This window comes from Thamnophis elegans, chromosome 2 (assembly GCF_009769535.1).
Source record: "Thamnophis elegans isolate rThaEle1 chromosome 2, rThaEle1.pri, whole genome shotgun sequence".
NCBI lineage: Eukaryota > Metazoa > Chordata > Lepidosauria > Squamata > Colubridae > Thamnophis > Thamnophis elegans.
The window spans coordinates 143,953,481-143,978,295 of NC_045542.1; the positions used below are offsets into that span (position 1 = coordinate 143,953,481).

General features: G+C 42.9%; 1 protein-coding gene across 3 annotated transcripts; it reads right to left on the reverse strand.

The window, feature by feature from the left end:
- Positions 1 to 9,207: 9,207 nt before the first annotated feature.
- Positions 9,208 to 20,730, reverse strand: LOC116502659. 3 transcript variants are annotated; one of them, XM_032208535.1, is made up of 5 exons: positions 20,497 to 20,730; positions 18,419 to 18,492; positions 17,691 to 17,800; positions 11,308 to 11,485; positions 9,208 to 10,334 (listed from the first exon to the last, which is right to left on the reverse strand). In XM_032208535.1, the coding sequence occupies exons 3-5, from the start codon at positions 17,766 to 17,768 to the stop codon at positions 9,820 to 9,822; spliced, it is 771 nt and encodes a 256-aa protein (XP_032064426.1). In that variant the 5' UTR covers positions 17,769 to 17,800; positions 18,419 to 18,492; positions 20,497 to 20,730; the 3' UTR covers positions 9,208 to 9,819. The 3 variants fall into 3 exon arrangements, with proteins under 3 accessions (XP_032064426.1, XP_032064427.1, XP_032064425.1); XM_032208536.1 differs by lacking the exon at positions 18,419 to 18,492; XM_032208534.1 differs by lacking the exons at positions 18,419 to 18,492; positions 20,497 to 20,730 and having other exon boundaries at positions 17,691 to 18,047.
- Positions 20,731 to 24,815: the final 4,085 nt, after the last annotated feature.

Here is a 24,815-nt window from a genome sequence, read left to right on the forward strand (position 1 = left end):
ATGATGAGGGTGATAAGCATGATGATTACGACAACGATAGCGATGATGATGGATAATGATGATAATGGATGATGGTGGTTGTGATGATGATTGATGGTGGTGGTGGTGGTGGATGATGGCATGCCAACAAATCATTGTTGACTCCTAGCAACCGTAGGGATGGATTTTCTCCATGACTGTTGGTCCCTAATCTGTCCTTTCAGGTCTCCCAATGGTGTCTTCATTACCACTGTAAGATGCTGGACATCCTCTTGTCTTTCCTTCCGTCTTTCACCCTATTAAAGCTTTTCAAGAGAGCTTGGTCTAAAGTAGGACAATGTGAGCCCGATCATTGGCACCTTGACAGAGAACCTTGGATTGACTTACGGAATGATCTGTTGATCCAAAGTTCAAAGCCATCAATACTCTTCCTGTTCTGCCTCTTCAAATCCAACTTTTGCTTCACAGAGTGTGGGACAAGGAATACCATAACTTGCACAATTCTGATTTTTGTAAGCACAATAGATAAATCTATTTATCTAATAGATAAATCTATTGGAAAGTTTACTCAAAATGATGAGTAAACTTTCCAAGGACCTTCATGGCGTCTCTACCAAGTGCTACTCTGTGGTAACTATCTGTTGATAGTTGTGAGCTAAAACCTCAAACATTGGTATTCATCCATTCATGTCAAAGTGTTAAGCTTATTCTTGAATCCCCAGTTGATTCCATGTCATCCCTATGATGACTCAATACTGGTAGTCCTTGACTTACAACCACAACTGGAACCATAATTTCCATTGCTAAGCAAGGCAGTTGTTAAGCAACTCATGCCTCATTTTATGTTCTTTTTTTTTGCCATAGTTATTAAGTATAGCCTTTATTGCCATTGTACATCATGTATACAATGAAATTGGTTTAAGCGAATTAAGCAAATCATTGAGTTTGTTAAGTAAATCATGCAGTTGTTAAGTAAATCCGCCTTCGCCCATAGATTTTGCTTGTTGGAAGCTGGCTGGGAAAGTCACAAATGGCAATCATATGATCCCAGGATTCTGCAATCATTGTAATTACATGACAGTAACCAGTCGCTCTGATGTTTATCATGGGACCGTAGGGATGCTGCTGTGACAGTCTTAAGATTGGTTATGAATCATTTTTTCCAGTGGAGCTTCAAACAATCGCTAAACAAATAGTTGTAAGATGGGGACAATCTGTACCACATTTGAGTTATTCATTTAGCCAGTAGATGCCTTCCGATATGTTGTAACCACAATGTCTGGATTTTCCAGCTGATGGGAAACACCGTCAGCTGTAATTCCAAAAAAACCTGCAGGCATCAGTTGGGCAAGGCATCATTGCATCAGGATATGCTTGTCCTGCACATTATAAGCGCTACTGTTTAATATTACTCATAAATTAACTTATTTGTACTTAATGACCAATGTAGTGTAGCTGTCCTCAACCTTTGTGGCTTGGTGGCGAAACCGGGGGGGGGGGGAGAGGGAAACCAGCATGTGCACATGTGCAGCTCGACTGTGTGAATGGAAGACCGGCGCATAGCTCAATTTGCACGTTGAGCTACACAGATATGTGCATGTGCACCGGCCTGCCACTCACGTAAGTTGAAATGTGCGTGAATATGTGTGTGCCGCTTGCTGCTTGTGCAGCCAGGTCCCAAAAGGACTGTGGGTAGTGGGCCGTGGCCTGGGGACCCCTAATGTAAGGGATATCCAGGAACAACCCAGATGATCAGTGAAATCTTTGGATGACCTTGGACTGGTTACAGTCTTTTCAGCCTATTTTCCTTTACAGGGTCATTGTTAAAACTATCAAATGAGCGGCGATTCTCCAAGTACATTTCCTTGAAAGGGTATTAGCACAGCTGCTGTTTTTATATTTTTGGCATAAATAAAACTGATACATCAATTAAATCTGTTTTTGTTGTTAGTTGCGAAGTCGTGTCTGACCCATCGCGACCCCATGGACAACGTTCCTCCAGACCTTCCTGTGCTCTACCATCCCTGGAGTCCATTTAAGCTCACGCCCTACTCCTTCAGTGACTCCATCCAGCCACCTCATTCTCTGCCATCCCCTTCTTCTTTTGCCCTCAATCTTTCTCAGCATTAGGCTCTTCTCCAGTGAGTCCTTCCTGCTCATTAGGTGACCAAAGTTATTTGAGTTTCATCTTCAGGATCTGGCCTTCCAAAGAGCAGTCAGGGTTGATCTCCTCTAGGACTGACTGGTTTGATCACCTTGCAGTCCAAGGGACTCGCACAGTGGTGGGTTCCTATCAGTTTGGACCGGTTTGGCCGAACCGGTGGTGGTTTGGCGGCCTGGGTCGCTGAAACCGGCAGTAACCCAGGCCTGCCACACCCCCGAACTAGTTCTCCAGGCAGCGCCATAGGCACCGCCATCTTGTTTTCTGCTTCTGTGCATGCACAGAGCAATTTTATTTGCACTGTGTATGCGTGGGGCACACTCACATGTGCGGGGCACACTCACATGTGCAGGGCATGCTCAGGGGTGAACCGATAGTAGTGACTGTCGGAACCCACACATGGACTCGCAGGAGTTTTCTTCAGCACCATAATTCAAAGGCCTCAATTCTTTAATGCTCAGCCTTTCTTATGGTCCAAATTTCACAGCCATACATTGCAACTGGGAAAACCATAGCCTTGACCATATACACTTTTGTTGGCAGGGTGATGTCTCTGCTTTTTAGTATGCTGGCTAGATTTGCCATAGCTTTCCTCCCCAGGAGCAAGCGTCTTTTAATTTCTTGGCTGCAGTCCCCATATGCGGTGATCTTGGAGCCCAGGAAAATAAAATCTGCCACTACCTCCATTTCTCTCCCATCTATTTGCCAGGAACTGAGAGGGCCAGATGCCATGATCTTAGTTTTCTTAATGTTGAGTTTCAAGCCAATTTTTGCACTCTCCTCCTTTAACTGCATCAAGAGGCTTTTTAGTTCCTCTTTACTTTCTGCCATTAGAGTGGTATCATCTACATATAGCAGTTTTAGTACACAAGCTTGTAAAAAAACAAACACTCAACTTTAAATGAAAAAGTGAAGTCGGCTGGAGCAATCCTTTTTAGGTGGAAGGTTCTCGTCTTCTTCCCAAACCTATGCTGATAATTCGTCTTAATATCAGTTTTGGAAAAGTATAGGAAGACCAGATGAAATAGGTGCAATGGCGTATGAGTTAAGCCTTATCTTTTACAACTTACATGCTCAAACATCAAGAACTGTGCATTCCATCTTCACAAAGAGAGATTTTGTTACACCCTCCAATGCTATGGATCAGTGATAGGCATCTGGCAGAACCCATATCATGATGTCATGACACATCATGAATTGTATAATTTGTATAATTTGTGTAGTCACATGATGAGGTTCGTGGCAATAGAAATCAAACAAAAAATACATAAGAATAATTGCCATTCCTTGCTCTTTTTGATGCTCATGCATTCACTGTCTCATACATTGATGTACACATATCCCTACACAATTCAGCATAAACAGCCCACAAAACTTGAATTTTAGAAGATTTGATGTCTCCAAAGTACTAGAATTTTGTCCCTTTTATATCTTCTGAGAAGGCTTGGACATAGTTTGTGCTTCTCATTCCTGTCGGCACTTTTAACTTGAGTGCCATCACTTCATCCATCTTTTAACTTGAGAAGCATGTTTGGGGTACTGTTTTGTATGAATTATCCTTGGTTAAATCTTCTGGTATTTTTCCATATACCTAGGCTTCCTGAGAAAGCATAAATCACAATCTTAGTCCCCAAAACCTTCTTTTATTTATACGGCTGTAAATTATGGTCATTAACCATAAGGCATCACCAACAGTCTGAAGATTCTAACAGATGTCTGCTCCAGTTGCCACAGTCTCAGGGGAATGTTGATAAACACCCACCTTATCTCCCTGGGAATACTGCCAGAAACCCAATTGTCTAATGCAGCGCAAGGCCAAACTTAGCACAGTCAAACAGAACTTTTCCAAGCTTGAACCGAGCAGATGAACTAATTGCTTCCTGCAAAAGTTCACTCTCCTCTTTCATGTCTTATGGGAGCAGGCAATCATTGGAGGAGCCAAGCCTTACTCCCAAGTCGAACCTGTTTTCTGAATTGTTCTTGCCTTCTGGCAGCTCTGCGCATGCGCACACTGGGAACAGGCTCCCGCTGTTCTTCTGCCTTGCTAATATCAGGCTCTGGAGGCTCAGGACGCTCTGGAGGCAGCAAATAACTACCAGATGACCTTGGTCCCCTCTCTGTCTCTGATACAGAGCCCTCCTCCAAGCCTTCCCCAGACTCCAGGACTGGCCCATGTTCCTCCCCAACCTCCTCAGTGTCTGAATCTGCTGCCAGCTCCACTGGCCTCTGGTGGGCAAAAATAATACTGTATAAGCTGAAGTCCTCCAAAACAAGATGTTTTCTCTCTCTAGTCTGCTTTGTCTGGGTTTCATGTAGGTCAATCCTTCAAGATAGGCCAGGTCAGGAAACTGGCATCACACATTATCCCCAAAAATATTTTATAGAGTATCATAACAGAATCTTGAGAACCTGTCAGAATTTCTGTGTGCCCCATCTTATATCACACAGAACCAATTGGACCCTGCTTTGAGTTTTCTTTTCTCAGGCTTTCCACTTTCCCCAAAAAATTGTGTTGGCTTTATCTCCTTTAACATTTGTGGTCATCTCTTCATTCCTTTAGACATTTCTTACTATCACAAAAAATATATGGCAAAAGATATATATGAACAAGATAACTATAAAACAATATATATGCTAACCTTTACATGTTGGTAACATGATTGCATAGATAATCCCAAAATTATCTTTCACTCCTAGTGGTTTCATGGGCACTTTGTAAAAAAACATGTCAATGGTTTCCCAGCTAAGTACCAGCAACCACCAAATCTTAGTTTTGGAATTCAGCCAAAGTCCACTTGCTGTTGCCAACAAGGCCATTAGCTGACAGGTTCCAAGTAACACCCCCAATGAAAGAAGGCTCTGAGGTTTGAGATTCCTCAAAGTTCCATTTTATTAGAGATGTCATATTGGCACATCTGGGAAAACCCGAATGTGAAAGTTTCCAGGTTTTCCCCACCCAATTGAAAGTTCAACTCCCTGCCCAGCACCCACAAGTCCATCACATGGCCCAATCAGGCACCGTCCCAACTGGAGATGCCTCCCAGTCACACCATTCCAGGTGCAGTGTAAGGTGTCCTTGCCTCTCTGAGAAAGGAATGTCATTTAAACTACCATATTTTTGGAGTATAAGACGCAAAAAAGAGGCTGAAAAACTTGGTGCGTCTTATATTCTGAATACAGCATTTTTTGCCTCCTGAAACCCCGCCCCTTCACCAAAATGGCCATGCATAGCCTTTAGGAGGCTTTCAGAGAGCTCCTGGGGGCTGGGGTGGGCAGAAATGAGCAGAAAATGGGCTGTTGTTTGCTCAATTTTGCCCCCCCACCCCCCAGGAGCATTCTACAAGCCTCCTAAGGGCTATCCATGCCCTTTTTTCCCCCCCAAAAAAAACGGGCTGTTTTGAGGAGGTGTCAAGAGTGTAAAAACTTTAAAAAATTTTTTGCCTCTTTAAAACCTTGGTGCGTCTTATATTCCGGTGCGTTTTATACTCCGAAAAATACGGGTATATATATCCCATACTCCATATAATCCCCCCTCCCATTTTCCTACAGCAGAAAATGTGGCAGGCCTGAAGGCCCAATGTCAAAGATGGCTTCCAGGCCTGCCACTGGCATTGTGTATATAATAACTGTAGTTGAAGACTCGCTCGCTGGACAGGGAGTTGGACTAGATCCCTTCCAATTCTTACATTTTAACATTTTGACAATACGGGATTTCTATCACCCATGTATCGTGCGAGAACCACCTGTACAACTCACCTTGTGCACCTTTAAGGTGGTCTAATTCCCTCCTTCTCACTGTCATTTCCCACAATTGGAATAACCACTAGAATCCTTGAAAGTTAAACCTCAAGACAATGGCATGGCAATGGAGACTGAGTCTAATGCTCATGGATGCCTTCAGATGTGTATTTGTCACATGTTTTATGATTAATCCTGCATGGGTCAAATCCTGTCTCGCTCACCTGTCATGGGAAAACTCATCACATCTGACCCGTGGGTTATGCATAAGCATAGTCAGTTGTTAGGCATGACTCAGAGATATTTCCTTGCCAGATTCCTTAATGCCTTCAACAACCACAGCCCTTCAGGGGGAAAGTTGAGATATATTCAAAGACATAGCTGCCTTGAAAACAGCCCATGTTGAAATGAATAGCACAAATATCAATATAGGAAACATTTTGTATTATGAGCCACGGTGGCACAGTGGTTAGAATGCTGTACTGCAGGCTACTTCTGTTGATCACCGGCTGCCAGCAGTTTGGCAGATCGAATCTCATCAGGCTCCAGGTTGACTCAGCCTTCTATCCTTCCCAGGTGGGTAAAATGAGGACCCAGATTGTTGGGGTCAATATGCTGACTCTGTAAACCGCTCAGAGTGGGCTGTAAAGCACTATGAAGCTGTACGTAAGCCTAAGTGCTATTGTTAGTACTATAAACTGTTATATGATCATTATTGTCTCATAAATGGTTTTATAAAATTTGCCAAATTTCAATTCCATTTATGGGCCCGAGATTTTGGATGTAGCTCAGCCCATTTGAGGTACCTTGGTTCAAAAATTGTTCCCCTATGATGCATCTTTTTTTCCCCCCAGTTAAAGGTTACGGGAATGAGAGTTTTAATAGTAAACACTGTGCACAATTATTAGGCAAGTGAGTATTTTGACCATATCATCATTTTATGCTTATTTTCCACTTCCAAGCTGTATAAACAGGAATGCTTAGTAAATATAAGCATATCAGGTGATGTGTATTTGTGTAATGAAGGTGTGGCCTAAGGAGATCAGCACCCTTTATCAAGGTGTGCATAATTATTAGGCAGCTTTTCTTCCTCAAGCAAAATGGGACAAAAAAGAGATTTATCTGACTCTGAAAAGTCAAGCATTGTAAAAAGTCTTTCACATGGATGCAGCTACTCTTGAAATTGCTAAGATATTAGGCTGTGATCACAGAACTACCATGTTTCCCCAAAAATAAGACAGGGTCTTATTTTCTTTTGACCTCTGAAATAAGCGCTTGGCCTTATTTTCAGGGAGGTCTTATTATTTTTGAGGTGCAGGAGGCAGCGAGTGTGGTTATCTCATGGCTGCTGCTGTGTTGCCAATTTTTTGAGGGAGGGCTTATTTTGGGGGGAGGGCTTATTTTAGGTCATGCCGGGGAGTTCTTATTTTCAAGGAAACAGGGCATCAAATAGTCAACAGGGTCACAAGAAAAGACACACATTAACTGCCAAATATTCGAGAAGAATCAAACATGAAACTACCAGGAACCCATTATCCTCCAGTGCTGACATATTTCAGAACCTCAACCTTCCTGGAATGCCCAGAAGTACGAGGTGTTCAGTACTCAGAGATAGGACCAGGGTGAAGAAGGCTAAAACCTGACCACCACTGAACAAGATACATGATTTGAAATGACAAGGAATATCTGAAGGCAGATTTTTCAAAGGTTTTATGGATTGATGAGACGAGAGTGACTCTTGACGGACCAGATGGATGGGCCCTTGGCTGGATCAATAACGGGCACAGAGCTCCACTTCGACTCAGATGCCAACAAGGTGGACGTGAGGTACTGGTATGGGCTGTTATTATCAAAGATGAGCTAATTCGACTTTTTCGGGTCGATGATGGGCTCAAAATCAACTCCCAAATGTACTGCCAGTTTTTAGAAGACACTTTCTTCAAGCAGTGCTACAGGAAAAAATCTGCATTTTTCAAGAAAACCATGATTTTTATGCAGCACAATGCTCCATCGCATTAATCTAAGTACTCCACTGCGTGGCTAGCCAGTAAAGGCCTTAAAGATGAAAAAATAATGATGTGGCCCCCTTCCTCACCTGACCTAAACCCTATTGAGAACTTGTGGGCCTTTCTTAAGCAGGAGATTAAAGGTGAAGTAAAACAGTACACCTCTCTGAACAATGTCTGCGAGGCTGTGGTTGCTGCTGCACAAAAAGTTGATCATCAACAGATCAAGAAATTGACTCCATGAATGGAAGGCTTATGACCGTTATTGAAAAGAATGAACATTTCCAAGTTTATTTTACATTATAGGGATGTATTTTTTATTGGTCTCCCATCCAAGTTGGCATAGTTTTACCAAGATCAGCGAAGGTAGACTGCTTTAATATAACTTATTTACCTAAAAATGTGTATTTTCCACCATTGGAAATGTGACATGTTAAGCTGGAAAAAGAAAAAGAAAAAGCAATAAATTAATGGAAAACTGAATGTTTAATTGATTTCTCTCAAAGGAACACGATAAGATAATGCACAGATATTGTTCAGAAACCTGAAAATTCATCAACATTTAATAGAGTTTTCCTTGTAGAACATTTCCAAAAGTGATGCTAATATTAACACACCATTAGTAGGTGATACCTTTCATATATGTCTATGTTTTTTGATTGAAGTTCCCTTTTGGGTATTTTGTAGAATTTAAAAAAATATAGAAAGGTAATAAGGAAATAAAATCTTATTTTTGAAAAAAAAAGACATTGCTTCCTAATGAAAACAATAGTTGGCTGTAGCATTAGTTAGAATATATGGATCCCTTATGAAGCAAATGTGATGGTCTTTATTACAGACCTAGGAGATAGTCCTCCCTGTCTCTGCTGCAGAGGGATACTTATGTTCCAATTTGTGCCAGAGGGTCACACAAGCCAAATATAACATTCAAAAGAGACCTGCTCTTGAATCGTTAAAGGGATCTTAGCAATGCATTGCTCTGGGTTCCCCTCCCATGATGTGTAGAAATGAAAATGTTAGAAGTTGCGCTAGCAAAACATAGGAAGTGTTGATTAGAAAACAATATTGTTTTCATCCTCTATATAATTTGTGGAAGTTGGCCAGGAGACTGCCTAGTAAAAGCAAAGACCAAAAGCACCCTGTGACGTTGAGTGCATTTGCTTTGATCTAGGAGTGAAATGCTACCAGTTTGTTTGAACCGTTAGTAAAAAAAATGCTACTGCTTCGGGTGAACCGGTATTTCCAATGATCAGCTGTGATGAGCGATTTATATTAGCTAGAAAGCAGGATTTCCTGCTTTCTAGCTAATCTAAATCATGTGGCACAGCGGATTCCCCTCCTTGCTGTTCTACTTACCTTTCAGGAGCGCTTAGTAGCAAGCTCCGCCCACCTCCCCGATGTCATCACCTCTGTTTTTGACGCTCTGTGCATGCACGGAAGGTCCTGCGCATACGGGGAGGTGGCACGTGCGAGTGGAGCAAGAGCACCCGCTCACATTTGCAAACCTGCAGTGAAGGTAAGTAGGTTTCACTCCTGCTTGATCTTATAAGTAAATGTATTAGGTTTAGTCTGAAAGAAGGAAACTAGCCTCCATTTTCACAAAGTATCTCTTTCATTGCTCCAGGAGTTAAGGAAAGAAGCAACATTTAAAAAGTTTAGAAATCAAATTAAAAGCCAACATGATGTATCTCAACTAACTATTGTACCAATAATGAGATGCTCTGTGCAAATAATAATAATAACAATACAAGAAATGCTGTTAAATAGATTGCCACAAAGAGTACATTATAGGTTCCGTGTTCTGGTGTAACAGCATTTTGCAGAAGATAATCCAACAAAAAACGATTGTTTTGTTCAGTACTATATCAGAAGAGATGTTCTCGCTTGGCTTTCAGCTGGCTTAAGAAAGCATCTCTTCCTGGACGAGAGCAACGGTTATGGATACTTCTTAAGTGTGTGGGTGGAACCTGCAGTTGCCTCTTTGTCTGGCCTTTCAGCACACGGGATATGCTGGCGTGTGTTCAGAAAAGCTTTGTCTCTCTGAAGAAAGCCCAGCTTCCGCATTGCTTCATCCCGCGTAGATCTTTGCGCATTGGACAAAAGCCTCAAGGTATCCTTTGCCGGTTGCTTGGCAGGAGCAGAAGTCTCGAGGTGGTGCAGGAAACGTGCGCGGAGTTCCTGAACATTGACCCCTGACTTCGCTATGGTGTCAAACTTCTTGAAGTGGGTGGGTTGAGAGTTGGCTGTTCTAGGAGGAAATTGGGCTCGAGGCTGAAAAAGATCAGACCACCTCCTCAATGTGACTTCATCGGACTCCTCTGAATGGGACTTGATCATTTTACTTTTAGCAACTGCTGGGCAGGGACCATTTTTCACTGGGGCATCTTCCTCAAATTTACTTTGTTGCTGCATGCTGCAGATGACGTGATGCTGATATTGGTCCTGAGAGCCTGTACATGCAATTGACATAGGGTCAGATTATTAGAAGCACCCCCAAAAAAAGGGGGGGGTATAGGAAACAGAGACAGAAAGTTTCTTTTAAATTATTCTATCTAGTCATGGAAGATCACTCACGTGTTACATGGCAACTGGAGTGGTTGCCATGTAACTCTTCTGACATGACGTTCATCGGTAAACATACGCAGAATGGGGGGCAGAAAACAGGGAGGTGATGCTGATTAGAAATATGTAGCTACTGATTTTTTTTTTTACCATAGAGAGGAGTACAAATAGTTGGCTTACAACATAATGGAATGATATTTTAGTCGTAAGTTGCGATGGGCACTATATGACCCTGCCTGATTTTACAACCTTTTTTTTGCAGAAGTTGTTAAACAAACACCATGGTTGTCAAACAAAGCCATTCATAGCTATTCAGCATTTTTTGCCAGAAACTGGAAAAACATTAGATTCTGGAGAAAAAAGATCATATAAATCACAGTCACTTGGCTATGGAAAGCTCTAAATGACCATAAGTGAGTGCCAATCACCAACTGCCCAAAATGTGGTAGTGTGACCACGGTGGAGGCCTAGATGTTGGAACTTTGAATCCAGATCATAAGTGGCTTTTTCAAGATGTGTCATAATTTTGAACAGTCGCTAAGTGACTAGTCGTAAGTCAAGTAGTAGTTGTCCACATGCACACAACCTGCAAGATTCACCCGTATGAATGAAAAGTGACAACTACAGTCTAAAGGCTGGGAAAATCCACCACAGAATGACAAGAATAATCCTGACATGGAAAGGCAGTGGGTGAAAGGTAGAAAAGGGGAAGGTAGTTGTGCTGATTGAAACAAAGTTGGCCAAATCATATTTGGGGAAAGACTAAGTTTGACATTCAAAGGCTTGCTCCCACAGCCAATTGGTTAATTGATAGTTCCCAGGGATCCATGTAAACAAACTACCAGTACTATATAACTTTACCTAGAGATTCTTCTGTTTTCTCATGACTCCACTCATTGTCTTCTGGGATTTCCTTATCCAAATTGTTAACTGTCTGAATCAAGAACTCCAAGCATTCTTTCTCCTCTGGATTCAGTTCGGAAAGGAAATCTTCATCCTCTTTTGAGAACCCTTCAGGTTCCGGAAGTCCCGGAATCAACTAATGGCAAAATTAGACAAAATTTAAAATATAAAAAGCCTTCTCGAAGGTCACTTCTCACGTATCTGACTAGTTGCAAGATGAAGTGTGATGTACCACCTGTACAATTCTGATCTTCTAGATATACATAGCTATAGCCCAGCATCTGAGTCAGTGGTGGGATTCAAATTTTTTTTACTACCAGTTCTGTGGGCGTGGCATAGCTTTATGGGCATGGCTTTGTGGGCGTGGCAGGGTAAGGTTACTGCAAAATCCCCATTCCCTCCCCAACCCACTAACCGGCTTTCCAGCTTCATTCTCCTGTTCAAGGCAACAAAAGAAGATTAGCTGGGAGGCTGGGAGGCAGCAGAGTTGGGGTCAGCCTATTTGCCGGTTCTCTGAACTACTCAAAATTTCCGCTACCGGTTCTCCAGAACTTGTCAGAACTGGTTGAATACCACCTCTGATCTGAGTATCTTTCCTAAGGGCTTCATAGCTATTCTAAGTACTGGTCAACTGAGCCCATGCCTTGACTTGATGTAATGGGAAGAAGGAATAACCCTTAAGGAACAGGAGGAAGAGCTGCTACCAAGATAGCAGTCTCTGGCTAAAAGAAATTCAAGTCCAGACCAGAACTGTAATTAAAGAAAGCTGCTCAGATAAGACCTTTCAATTTCTCATGAAGATAAAGGGAGGAGGTGCTTCAGATTTGCAAGATTCTGATACTAAACTCTTATCATGAAAATTATAGCATTAGTCTGCATGATCCTGGGTTTCCTAGTCTGGTCTACCTAACGGGTTGAGAATTACTGGTTAATTCCTTGTTTGATCTTAAACAGCAGAAGCTATTCACCACTTGAATGTCTTCATTGTCAATTCAAAGACTGGTTGACATACCTGTTGTCATTAGTCTGATCTTCTTTCAGATTGAGCAGAGAGGAAGTCCATGCATACAGCCTGACTCCCTACTTTCCCTAATCTGACATGGTTTGCATATATATGTGTGTGTGTGTGTGTGTGTGTGTGTGTGTGTTTTGCGTAGATTTTAATGGGTGTAGGTATGCTGTTCTTGTTGTATTCGGGTCTTTTCCCGTGTAAGATTTCAACCAAACTTGGTACACAGATGACTTACGCTCTGGAAAAAAATACTCTGGGGGTAAGACACCCCTAACACTCCTTGGGGTGTGTGTTCTGTTAAGATGCAGCTTGTTGTGCCTTCAAATGACTTCTACTGTACTGCCGTAATATGGCTTCTACTGTGCAGCACAGTGGAGTTGCCATGGTAATGGCTTCATAGTATTCCACAAGGCAGCTCCCTCTGGTAAGGGGAAAAATCCAACATTAGAAATTACGTTTGGCCTGACATTTTCCCCCTATAAATAAATATCTGGACAATGCCGGGTTATCGGCTAGTAGCCTAATAAAGGAAGGTCTTCGATTTTGTGGATAATATACTTAAAGAAAATGCAAGTAGAACTCTTGTTTAAGAGTGGGAAGGAAGAGAGTGAGGCTAGAGCTTATATCCCATTCTCTAGGTTGAGCCTAGAGGTTGAGCTGTTTGAGCCTCTAAGCATTCAGTTGAATACTTCAATAGGGTTTGACTTCTACTTCCTCACATTTGGTACTGTGGCCTTGAATACAATCCTGTGCCTTCACCTCAGCTTCTGTCCCTCAGCCAGAAGAAGTCACTCGGCTGCTAGTCTTCCCTTCAGAGACCTTATCATTGCTCATTTGAGCTTTATGCCCAAGGGATGGGCTTCCACAAGTTCGCCCAGGTTCAGGAGAACCATAGCTAACATTATGACTGGTTGGAGAACCTGAAAGGCCGGAAATGGGCCCATTTCTGGCCTCCAGAGGGCCTACGGAGCCTGGGAGAAGCAGTTTTCACCCTCCCAGAGGCTCAAGGAAAGACTCCAGAGCCTGGGGAAGATGAAAACGCCCTCCCTCCCACCTTGGTGCAGGAGGCTGACTAGGCCACGCCCACCAAGGCCACGCCCACCCAGCAACCGGGCAGAGAACCTGTTGCTGAAATTTTTGAAGCCCACCCTTGTTTATGTCCTATCTGCATGGTACTGGATATGTGCGACGTAAGTACTGTGGACGAGCAGAACAAACATCCAACTCCCTGTGCAAGGATAGGACAGTGAAGAACTGTGTCAGGAACGTACATGACAAATTACCATGCCTATTAGACTTCACACCAGGGAACACAAAATAGGACCCCAGAAAACCCTCCCTACTCCAAGCAGTGTTGTAACAATTATAATTAAAAAATAATTATACCATAATAATCGTAATAACGGACGGTTGGCTTTTATACAACCAGACATCAGTACGACTACTTAGTGATTTCTTCCCTCACAGGAGAATTCTGGCAAACCTTTTTTGTGTCAACATAGCATTCCCCAATGGACTGATTAACTGCTTTATACAAAATAAATAGCCATCGCTTTGGTGTGCTCTGCATCTATTCCAGACCATACCTATAATTATCTCTGATTACCAATTTTTCATTGGGGGGGAAAAAGCTAGTTATTATTGGACAGACAGACTACAAAAAAGATTAGATACCTGTACTCATTTATAAAAATAACTAAAGTTCAGAATCTAAATTAAACAAATAAAATATATATGGCAGCTTTCTGTCTGCTTCCTTCTAAATACTTCAGAATGGCCATTCCCAGAATTCTTTGCCTGGCAGCCTCAAAACATCTGGAAGTTGCCAGTTTGATGTAGTGGTTGAGGCACCACTCTAAAAACCAGCAGACTATGACCTACCTCTACCTTCTAGCCAGTGGTGGGTTTCAAAAAATTTCAGAACCTCTTCGGTAGGTGTGGCCTGCTTTGTGGGAGTGACTTGCCAGTCATGTGACCGGATAGGAGTGGCTTGCAAGCCATGTGACTGGGTGGCCATGGCCAACTTGTAAAATGTGGTGAAACTCACTTAACAACGTTACCTCCAATAGACCGATTAGATCCCACAGATTAGGCCTCCTCCGAATACCATCCGCCGGCCAATGCCGACTGGCGACTACCCAGAGGAGAGCCTTCTCTGTGGCTGCTCCGACCCTCTGGAACGAGCTCCCCGTGGAGATTCGAACCCTCACCACCCTCCAGGCCTTCCGCAAAGCCCTTAAAACCTGGCTGTTCCAACAGGCCTGGGGCTTTTGCCCCCCCTCTCGAATGGTATGGTTGTTGTGTGCTTTTAAATTGTGTATTGTTCTGTTCGTCTTTTTATCCCTTATCTGTACCCCCTTCCCTTGACTTGGATTGTGAGCCGCCCTGAGTCCCCTTCGGGGAAAAGGGCGGCATATAAATGCAATAAATTCAATTCAATTCAATTCAATTCTTGATTAGCAACCAAAATGTTGGCTCAGAAACTCTGGCATTTGAAGTGTGCAAGTCTTAAAGCTGTCAAGTTACAAGACCCTTGCACCCCTAACCCTTTAGAAAAAAAACCCCAGGGGTGTTCAAACTTGACAGTTTTAAGACTTGTGGACTTCAACTCCCAGAATTCCTTCTCTCACTCTTCATCAAGATGCGAACGGGCAGGGAAAGGGAGCTGGAACCAGTTCTAAATGGAACTGCAGATTTGTGGAACCTTAGAACTGGCAGGAACCCACCCCTGCTTCTAGCTCTAGTTTAGGCAAAGGCCAGTTTGGTGACCTCTCTCAGCCTTCGGAAAAAAGCTAAAGGCAAGCCACTTCTACAAATATTGCCAACAAAACTGCATGGACTTATCCAGGCCCTCACCAGACATTAATGCCGATTCAAACAGCGCATATACACACAGACCAAAAAGTGACCATTTGGGCCAGTGATGGCTAACCTTTTTGCCGTCACGTGCTGAAAGCGTGAGTGTGCGCCTGCACCCATAATGCAATGCACGTGTAACCCCTATGTGCGCCTTGCCCCCTACAAATATGCATGCAACCCTGTGTTCTCTCCACTCCTCGCCCATGCGCACTTGACCTCCCTGCGCATGCGCACATGAACCTCCCACACCCCATTTTAGGCCTAGTAGGCCTCTCTGCAGCCTCCTGGGAACAAAAATGGGCCGCGGGGTTCCCACACTAAACACCCCCGTGTATGTGCATATGCCCCCTTGTGCATACACGTGCGTCTCCCACATTCACCCTGCCCCGCATATACACAGCAGAGACCCAAAAATCGGCTGGTGGGAGGCATATGTGCATGCATGGTGGAGCTGAGCTGGGGCATGCCCACAGAGAGGGCTCTGCGTGCCACCTGTGGCCCCTGTGCCATAGGTTCGCCATCACAGATTTAGGCTAAGCACAACTATTCCATGGAATTGCTTGACTACAGATAATCACATCTGTATTTATTGACCAACAACTTTGCAGCACCCTCAGTCTTCACCTGAGAGACAGGTAGTCCTCAACTTGCAGCCAAAATTGAGTCCAAAATTTATGTTGCTAAGTGAGAAATGTGTTAAGTGGGTTTTATCCCATTTTATGACTTTTCTCACCACATTTGTTGAAGTGAATCTCTGCAGTTGTTAAATTAGTGACATGATTGTCAAATGAATCTGGCTTTCCCATTGACTTTGCTTGCCCGAAGGTCACAAAAGTGGATTACATGACTCCGGGACACTGCAACCGTCATAAATATGAGTCAGTTGTCAAGCATTCGAGGGTCTATCACATGACCATGGGGATGCTGCACTGGTCATAAGTGTGAAAAATGATCATCAGTCACTTTTTCAGTGCTGTTGTAACTTTGACAGTCATTAAACTAAAAGTTGTGAATTGAGGACTATCTGTAATCTCACGATCTCACGATTCTGCTTTATTCCACATTAGATCATTACTCAGCCTAGATATCATTGGATCTCTGATTGACAGGGATCTTTCCAGAGGTATCCATAGGTTCTTTTAGCAGACGATGCTAGGAAATAAAGGTGAGGCTTTTTTCTACAGAGGTATGGTCCTTCTGGAAAGGCTATGGATACACCGTGGGCTCTTACCCCACTCTTTGGTACAATATTTGGAATTGGAATTTGGAATTTATTCGATTTGTAAGCCACCCTATTCCCCGAAGGGACTCAGGGCCGCTGAACAAAAGCCAAGGGAAGGGGAACAAATACAAAAAAGTAAGACAAAAACAGGACAACGATACAAACGATTTAAAAAACACAGCAAGCACAGCAAATTCGAGTAGGGGGGGAACTCAACCCCAGGCTTGCTGGGACAGCCAGGTCTTAACGGCTGTCCGGAAGGCCTGAAGGGTGGCGAGGGTCCGAATCTCCACAGGGAGCTCGTTCCAAAGGGCCGGAGCCGCCACAGAGAAGGCCCTCCTCCGGGTGGTCGACAGCCGGCACTGGCCGGCAGATGGAATTCAGAGGAGGCCTAATCTGTGGGATCTAATGGGTCTATGGGAGGTAATTGGCAGCAGGCGGTCTCTCAAGTACCCAGGTCCAATACCATGTAGGGCTTTATAAGTGACGACTAGCACCTTGAAGCGTATCCGGAGACCAATAGGTAGCCAGTGCAGCTCGCGGAGGATAGGTGTAACGTGGGTGTACCGAGGCGCACCCACAATTGCTTGCGCGGCTGCATTCTGGACCAGCTGAAGTCTCTGAACACTCTTCAAAGGCTGCCCCATGTATCTCACCTCATTGAAGTAAACTGGAAATCTGGTGATGTACTTCTGAATCTAATATAAAGTTCCTCTATCACAGGGGTGTCAAACTGGATCTCTTCAAAGGACAGATCAGCACTGTAGTTCTGCTCTGCGGGCCGAGGGTGGGGAAGCAGGGGGGAGATGGGATGGATGCCTCCCGCAGCACTTTAGCAGCCAAAATGGGGTGTGTGGGGGGCAGTGCATGGTCCTCCCATGGCCCGTTTTCGGCCTCCCCAGCCTCCAGAAGTACTCTGCTGGCCAAGAATAGCTGAACTAGGGCGACGGCTCATGTGCTCACAGAGAGGGCGCTGTGTGCCCCATGTGGCATGCGTGCCATAGGTTTGCCATCACACATCTAAGGTCTCTATAATGGGAGATGGTTAAACAAGTCAAGATAGTAGCTGTGACCATGTCATTAAGGCCCGGTCACTCCTTTTTATATGGACTTCTTCTGATGGATGCCCTCAGACTATTCCCCTCTCCCCAAATATCCAATAATATTGAATATTATTATTATTGAATAATAATGAACGGTCCTCATGAAACAGTATTATGCAAAGGAGAAAGGAAGTATGGATGTTGCCTTTAGCTGTGACGTTTCTTCTATTGGCATCTGCTCCATTCTATGGTGGTTACTTCTTGATTTCTCAATAGACTCCATTTCCAATCCTCAGACGAACAGCTTCATGAAATCTATAGGTTACATGACAAAAGCGATAACATTAGGGTTGAAATGTACAAAAGCAGGACTCTGTGAATAAAAGTCCAGCAACCCCTTTCCATCAGCACTGTTCTTAACAGGAAGACCAGCTGAATATGGTTAGGAAGTCTCTAAGAGTCAAGAGTTTGACTCAAGAAAGAATTTGCTTTGATGTGAGTGGGAGGGGGAAAGGGGAGGGGGAAGAAGGAGAGGAGAAAAAAAAGGGAGGAGAGGAAAGGAGATGAGAGGAAAGGAGAAGGGAGGAATAGAAAAAGGAAGGAAAGGAAAAAGAAGAAAGGAAAGGGGAACAAAGGGAGGGGAGGAAAAGAAAAGGAGAGGAAAGAAGGGATGAAAGGAAAAAGGAGAGAAAAGGAGAGAAAAAAGAGAGAAAAGGAAAGAAAAGAGGAGGAAAGAAAAGGGGGAAAGAAAAAGAGGAAAGGAAAGGGGGAGGAAAGGAGGAAAGGAAAAAGCAAGGCAAGGCAACACCCCCCCCCCAAGGACTAAGAACAACTGAGCATCTGCCCTCAGTGATTTCACAGCTTGAACAGCAAGTTCCTGAGCAGCATGCAAATTAGCAAGGATATCAATAACCCAACATATCTGAACAGTACCTGGCCAGGGAGGTCGAGAAGATGAACAAGATAAAATCCAAGTTCAGTTCTTTCAGAGAGACAAACTTCTTGATCTTATGAATAAAAAAAAGGCAATATTCATTATTCAAAGCTATATAATATGGATGAGGAGCCTGGGAGACTGGGAGACTGGGAAGAGAGCAGAGGTAAGCCATCAAGAAATTTGGCAGCTTAACACATAAATGATAATTTGACCCGTGAAGAGATGAATTCTGGGAGATGAAGTCCACAGATCTTAAAGTTGCCAAAGATGAGAAATATCAATAGCACTTATATACCACTTCACAGAACTTTACAGCCCTTTCTACATTGTGTGCACAATTATTAGGCAACTGAATATTTTGACCATATCCTTTGTATGCATGTTTTCCACCTCCAAGCTGTATAAACTTAAATGCTTAGTGGATATTATAGCATATTAGGTGGTGTGTGTTTGTGATGGCCTAAGGAGATCAACACCCTATATCAAGGAGTGCATAATTATTAGGCAGCTTCTTTTCCTCAGGCAAAATGGGCTAAACAAGAGATTTATCTGACTCTGAAAAGTCAAACGTTGTAAAAAGTCTTTCAGATGGATGCAGCTATTCTTGAAATTACTAAGACATTGGGGTGTGATCACAGAACTATCAAATGTTTTGTTGCAAAGAGACAACAGGTTTGCAAGAAACTGTTGAGAAAAAAAGATGCAGAAAAGACGCAGCTTAACTGTCAAATATTTGAGAAGAATCAAACATGAAACTACCAGGAACCCATTATCCTCCAGTGCTGTCATATTTCAGAACTGCAACCTACCTGGAGTGGCCAGAAGTACAAGTGTTCAGTGCTCAGAGCAGAGGTGGGTTCCTACCAGTTCGCACCTATTTGGTAGAACCGGTTCATCAAATCTACCGAACCGGTTAGAAGAGGTTCCACCAGTGGACCCGGAAAGCAGGCCACACCTACAGAAGAGGTTCCAAATTTTTTTGAAACCCACCACTGGCAAGGATCTTGTAACTTGACAGCTTTTAAGACTTGCATGCTTCAATGCCAGAGTTTCTGAATAGCTACTTGGACCGACCTACGTACTAATTCATAATTTCATATCTGGTCACATGGGCGGCAAGCCACTCCCACAAAGGAGGCCACACCCACAGAGTAGGTTCCAACAATTTTTGAAACCCACCACTGGCTCAGAGACAGGACCAAGGTGAGGAAGGCTGAAATCCGACCACCACTGAACAAGACACATAAGTTGAAAGAGCAAGATTGGCCCAAGATATATTTGAAGGTAGATTTTTCAAAGGTTTTATGGATTGATGAGATGACAGGGACTCTTGATGGAACAGATGGTCCATCTGAGATGGATGGGCTCTGACTCAGATGCCAACAAGGTAGAGGTGGGGTACTGGTATGGGCTGGTATTATCAGAGATGCAGGTTAGCCAGTAAAGGCCTTTAAGATGAAATAATAATGACGTGGCCCCCTTCCTCACCTGAACTAAACCCTATTGAGAACTTGTGGGCCTTTCTTAAGCAGGAGATTTAAGGTGAAGGAAAACAATACACCTCTCTGAACGGTGTTTGGGAAGTTGTGGTTGCTGCTGCACAAAAAGTCAATCATCAACAAATCAAGGAACTGACAGACTCCATGAATAGAAGGCTTATGACTGTTATTGAAAAGAAAGGTTGGTATATTGGACACTGATTTTTTTTTGAACTGTCAGAAATGTTTATTTGTACATTTTGAGTTGTTTATTATTCTCACTTTAAAAGATGAAAATAAATGAGATGGGGAAAAATCATTTTTCATTTAGTTGCATAATAATTCTGCACACCAATAAGTTGCCTAGTAACTAATAGTTGTGGACACATATATTCTCCAAAGAAAGTCATAACCTCACTTTTACTTTCTTAAGTATTCACGTTCGAGGTTTATTAACATTTTGGAGAACACTCTAGTTGTTCAACAATAAAATTAACCCTCCAAAATACAGCTTGCCTAATCATTGTGTACACAGTGTAAGGGGTTTACAGAGCCAGCCTATTGTCCCCAACAATCCGGCTCCTCATTTTACCCACCTCGGAAGGATGGAAGGATGAGTCGACTTTGAGCCTGGTGAGGATCGAACCCCTGGCAGTCGGCAGAATTATTAGCCTGCAACAACTACTGCGCCGTGGCTAGATTCTCTGTTCTTGAGAATGGAGGTAATGAGGCAAGGGATCCTGATTGCAAGCTTTGGGTGCTTTCTTCGAAAGAAAGAAATGATTCATGGGGATGGGGCATTCTTTCTTTGGATTATAAACAATTTGCAAACAGAGATCATTTCCTTGTAGCATTCAGATTATGTCAACAAATCAAAGTCCTCCTCCTGGACATTCAACTCCTCCTCTTTCAAAAACAACGCTTTCGTCTCTTCAGCCAGCCTGATAAGATCCAGTGTTCCCCAAAGAGAAGGCAGTAAACCAGGATCGTCCCTCCAGATATGTTGGACTATGACACCCTTTATGCCTGCTAACATTTTTTTTTTTTGCTGCGAATGCCTCTGTCTAATACAGGAGTGTGAAACCTGCGGCATCATGGCGTATTGGGACTCTGCCCCCCTTTGCTAAACCAGGCATGGGCGTGGCAGCGCGTGATGTATCCAGCCCGTGGGCCGCGAGTTTGGAAGCCCTGGTCTAATATAATAGGGAAGTATAGGCAGCTATCATTGGAGAACCCACTTTACATGGGGCACAAAGCACATCGCTGTATGGCTCAGGGTAGCAGGCTAAGTAATAAAATTGGCCCTTTTGACAATATGACAATGAAATTAGGCTATCATGTAGAAGATGTTTGGGCAACTGCTTTTTCAACATGTAAGGGTAAAATGCTCTCAAACTGAGTTTGACTGCTACCAATTCAATGAACTCAAGCCTGGTAACCACTTGACTCTGCCTTCTTTCCTACACTATTTTAACCTTCTGGTTTAGTCCAGTGGTTCCCAAACTTGGCAACTTTAAGACTTGTGGACTTCAACTCCCAGAGTTCTCCAGCCAGAAGAGCTAGCTGGAGAATTCTGGGAGTTGAAGTCCACAAGTCTTAAAGTTGCCAAGTTTGGGGACCACTGGTTTAGTCTAATGCCATGGGATCACTAGGTGGTCCCCCATCCAAGTTCTAGCCAAGACAGTTTCCATGACCAGGCAAGTTCAACTAGGTTCTAGCTCCTGCTGGGACATAATCCATTGCCACTCTATTGGAAAGTTACTTCTAAAGAAGAGGTAGAAAAGAGATGATAAACAATAGGATTGTGTAAAGCTACACATTCAAATCATTAAAAAAAACAGCAGGAAAAACACTGTAACTACAACAGCTGCTGCTGATGGAATAACAACAATGCATCTACCACAGTGTTTCTCAATCTTGGCAGCTTGAAGTTGTGTGGACTTCTAGAATTCCCAGACAGCCTGTTTCTTGGGGAATTCAACTCTCAAGCTTCCAAGATTGAGGAACACTGATCTAATGCCTGAGACAAGTCAGTGCCAAAATGGGATGGCTGCCTTCACACAACATAACAAGCCTTATTGTGGCCTTAGGTGCCTCAGGCGTCACCCCACAGCAAGAATGAACCACTTCAGCTGGTTTAGCAGAAACAAAAAACTTTGAATAAGTATCATTTCTTGAAGAAAACTAGAAGCCACATTAGCAAATCTCAACCCCTGAGATTTATATAACTCAAAAACAAGTCAAGAACAACCATGCAACAACCTATAAAGGCTATAAACTAAAGGTAAAGGTTCCCCTTTCACATATGTGCTGATCGTTCCCAATTCTAGGGAGCAGTGTTAATCTTCGTTTCAAAGCCTAAGAACCAGTGCTGTCTGAAGACGTCTCCGTGGTCATGTGGCTGGCATGACTAAACACCAAAGGCGCAAAGAACACTGTTACCTTCCCTCCAAAGGTGGTTCCTATTTTTCTACTTGCATTTTTACATGCTTTTGAACTGCTAGGCTGGCAGAAGCTGGGACAAGTAACAGGAGCTCACTCCATTACTCGGCGCTAGGAATTCAAACTGCCGAACTGCCGACCTTTCTGATTGACAAGCTCAGCGTCTTAACCGCTGAGCCACTGCGTCCCTATTAAATAAATATTAATCAACAAATATGGAAAAAACATGTTCAAGCTCTCATGCATTTAGGTGTTTTTTTTTTAAACTTTCTATCCTACAAAAAAGACTTTTGGGTCCAATCCTTTGTCTGGGCTGCTCTGCTCCATTGTTTTTTGTAACTGTCCAATTGGCTGTGTGTGAGTTAATTCTTACTCACCATAAGTCAACCTGTGTGTTTAATTTCTGGTTGAGTGTATCATGACTCAAATCCAGGACTCTTGAGATAATTTAGCAGAGAGAACCAGAACAGTTTGGGGCCAGTTGGCACATTAATAGTTCAGTAGCAGATTGAAGGCACTCAAGAATATGATTGCCATTTAGAAGACCTTCCCCATGGACCAAAGAGAACTATATTTGCAAGGATATGGCCAGGAACAAAATATCTGGGCAAATTTCCTTGCCACATTTTCTAACCTCTTAGGGTATTATTATCTATCAACTCCCAGCCTACCCTGTTTTCCCAAAAATAAGACCTCCCCTGTCTTATTTTTGGGGAAACATGGTTCCTCCATCTTTTGTTCAGAATACAGGCCCCCACTATCTTTATTTCCTAACAATAAGCCATTGAAGCTTATGTTGAATCAAGAAACAAACTTGATAGTGGAGGCCAATGAGTTTCTTCACATCAGATAGCATGTCTTTCCTTTCCATACCGAAGCTCAGAATCTTAAAAATAATACGGAATGGAATGAGGCCAGCCAGGGGCCATCTGGTTTTAAGGGTTTATCTATAAGAGCTCAAAGGAAATCCAGATCGTGGCCCTCTGAAACCCTTCTCTGTGCATCACAACCATGGGGAAAATGTGGCTACCATCTTGGCTTTTTTAAACCCAACCCCACCCTTCATGGCTATTTGCATACCCTGGAAACTGAAGGGTAGGCATTTTATGAAAACAGCTCCCAAGACTGGATGCCAAGTGAAACTGAATAAAGAAGGAATTTTAAAAACGAAATACCTGGATCAAAAACACTTAATTACTACATGGAGAAGTACTGGAAATATGGTCTCGGCAAGAGTGTTCTCACATTTAATGAATAATAATTTATAGAAGTTTTATGCCACCCAACTCTGACAGACTCTGGGCAGCTCGCATGAACAAAAACGCACAAGGGAAAAGCTTCTGGATTTCAACATCCTAAGCTATATGCATCTTATATATGTTTGAAAGCTGAGATGGGCAACATACTATATATATTATTATATATGACATTATATAATGTCATAATAAACACCTTGAAATTTTGGTTTGCATGCATTCCTGTTCCTCTGCTCCTTCACTTTGCAAATACCTTTAATTCACATTTTCAGCTTAAAATTATTGGAAAAAATGTAATTGTCCTCCCCTGTGCCATAAACAATTCTGCCATAAATAACTAGTGGGAAAGTCTTTATCAATAATTGCCACCTTGCCTGGAGAGCAGAATTATTTAGTAGCTGAACCATATGGAAACATTGGCTCCAAGGTAGGAGAACAACATATTTAGGAATTGGTAGCCCCACTAAAGTACTTGCTCTCAAGAAATTAAATATTTACATCCCAGAATTTAAGATGTTATACCCCAGCTTTTTTAGAACGAGCTACTTGCTACTATAAGAAAAAAAAGTGAAACCTTTTGCAAGAATGTAAAAATGGGAATTGTGTATCCAACAATTCCTTTTAAATAGGGTTTGTTGTAATCCCACAGCCAGTTACCTGGAAGTAAAAACCCACTAGACTGCAAAAAAGCTCTTGAAGTAGACACACCACTTTCAGTGCAGTAAAGTAGCGAGCATTTTAAAAACCAATCTCCTTAAAGATAACAACACAGGAACAAAATGAAGCAGTCCTTATTGCTAGCCAAAAGTTAAAAAGCAAAAAATAAAAAAAATTGAGCAAAGCAAAATAGAATTGCCTGGAGGGAAAGACAGAACCTGATATTTCTGGAAGGATAAGCTTTCTGCTGTACCTTTCACAGTCCCAGGGAGAGAGCAAATTAAAGTTAGTTAAACTCCACCTTTTATACCAGCTGTTCCTCCACTTCGGAACCTTTAAACCATTTGAAATCGGTCTCCACAATACCCTGGGATCGCAGCAGTGACCCCACTTTCAAAGTTAAGAGTTATACCTGTAGAAGAGGAAGTAGGTTGACTCACCTGGTAGCAATCGGCCTAAAAAGTGTTTCCAGGAGCCAGTGTGTGAAATATATTGTACTGTGAAACGGCTCTGTATATGATAAACACCCTGAGGTGTTTTGTTTGCTTTAGTGCATTAAA

Coding starts and splice junctions, on each gene's coding strand:
- LOC116502659 (XM_032208536.1), bottom strand. CDS start 17,768: ATGGAGTCTATTGAGAAATCAAGAAGTAACCACCATAGAATGGAGCAG. Junction 11,486..17,690: donor AAGAAACGTCACAGCTAAAG/GCAACATCCATA, acceptor TTTTGCCATTAG/TTGATTCCGGGACTTCCGGA. Junction 10,335..11,307: donor GAAAACAGAAGAATCTCTAG/GTAAAGTTATAT, acceptor TTGCATGTACAG/GCTCTCAGGACCAATATCAG.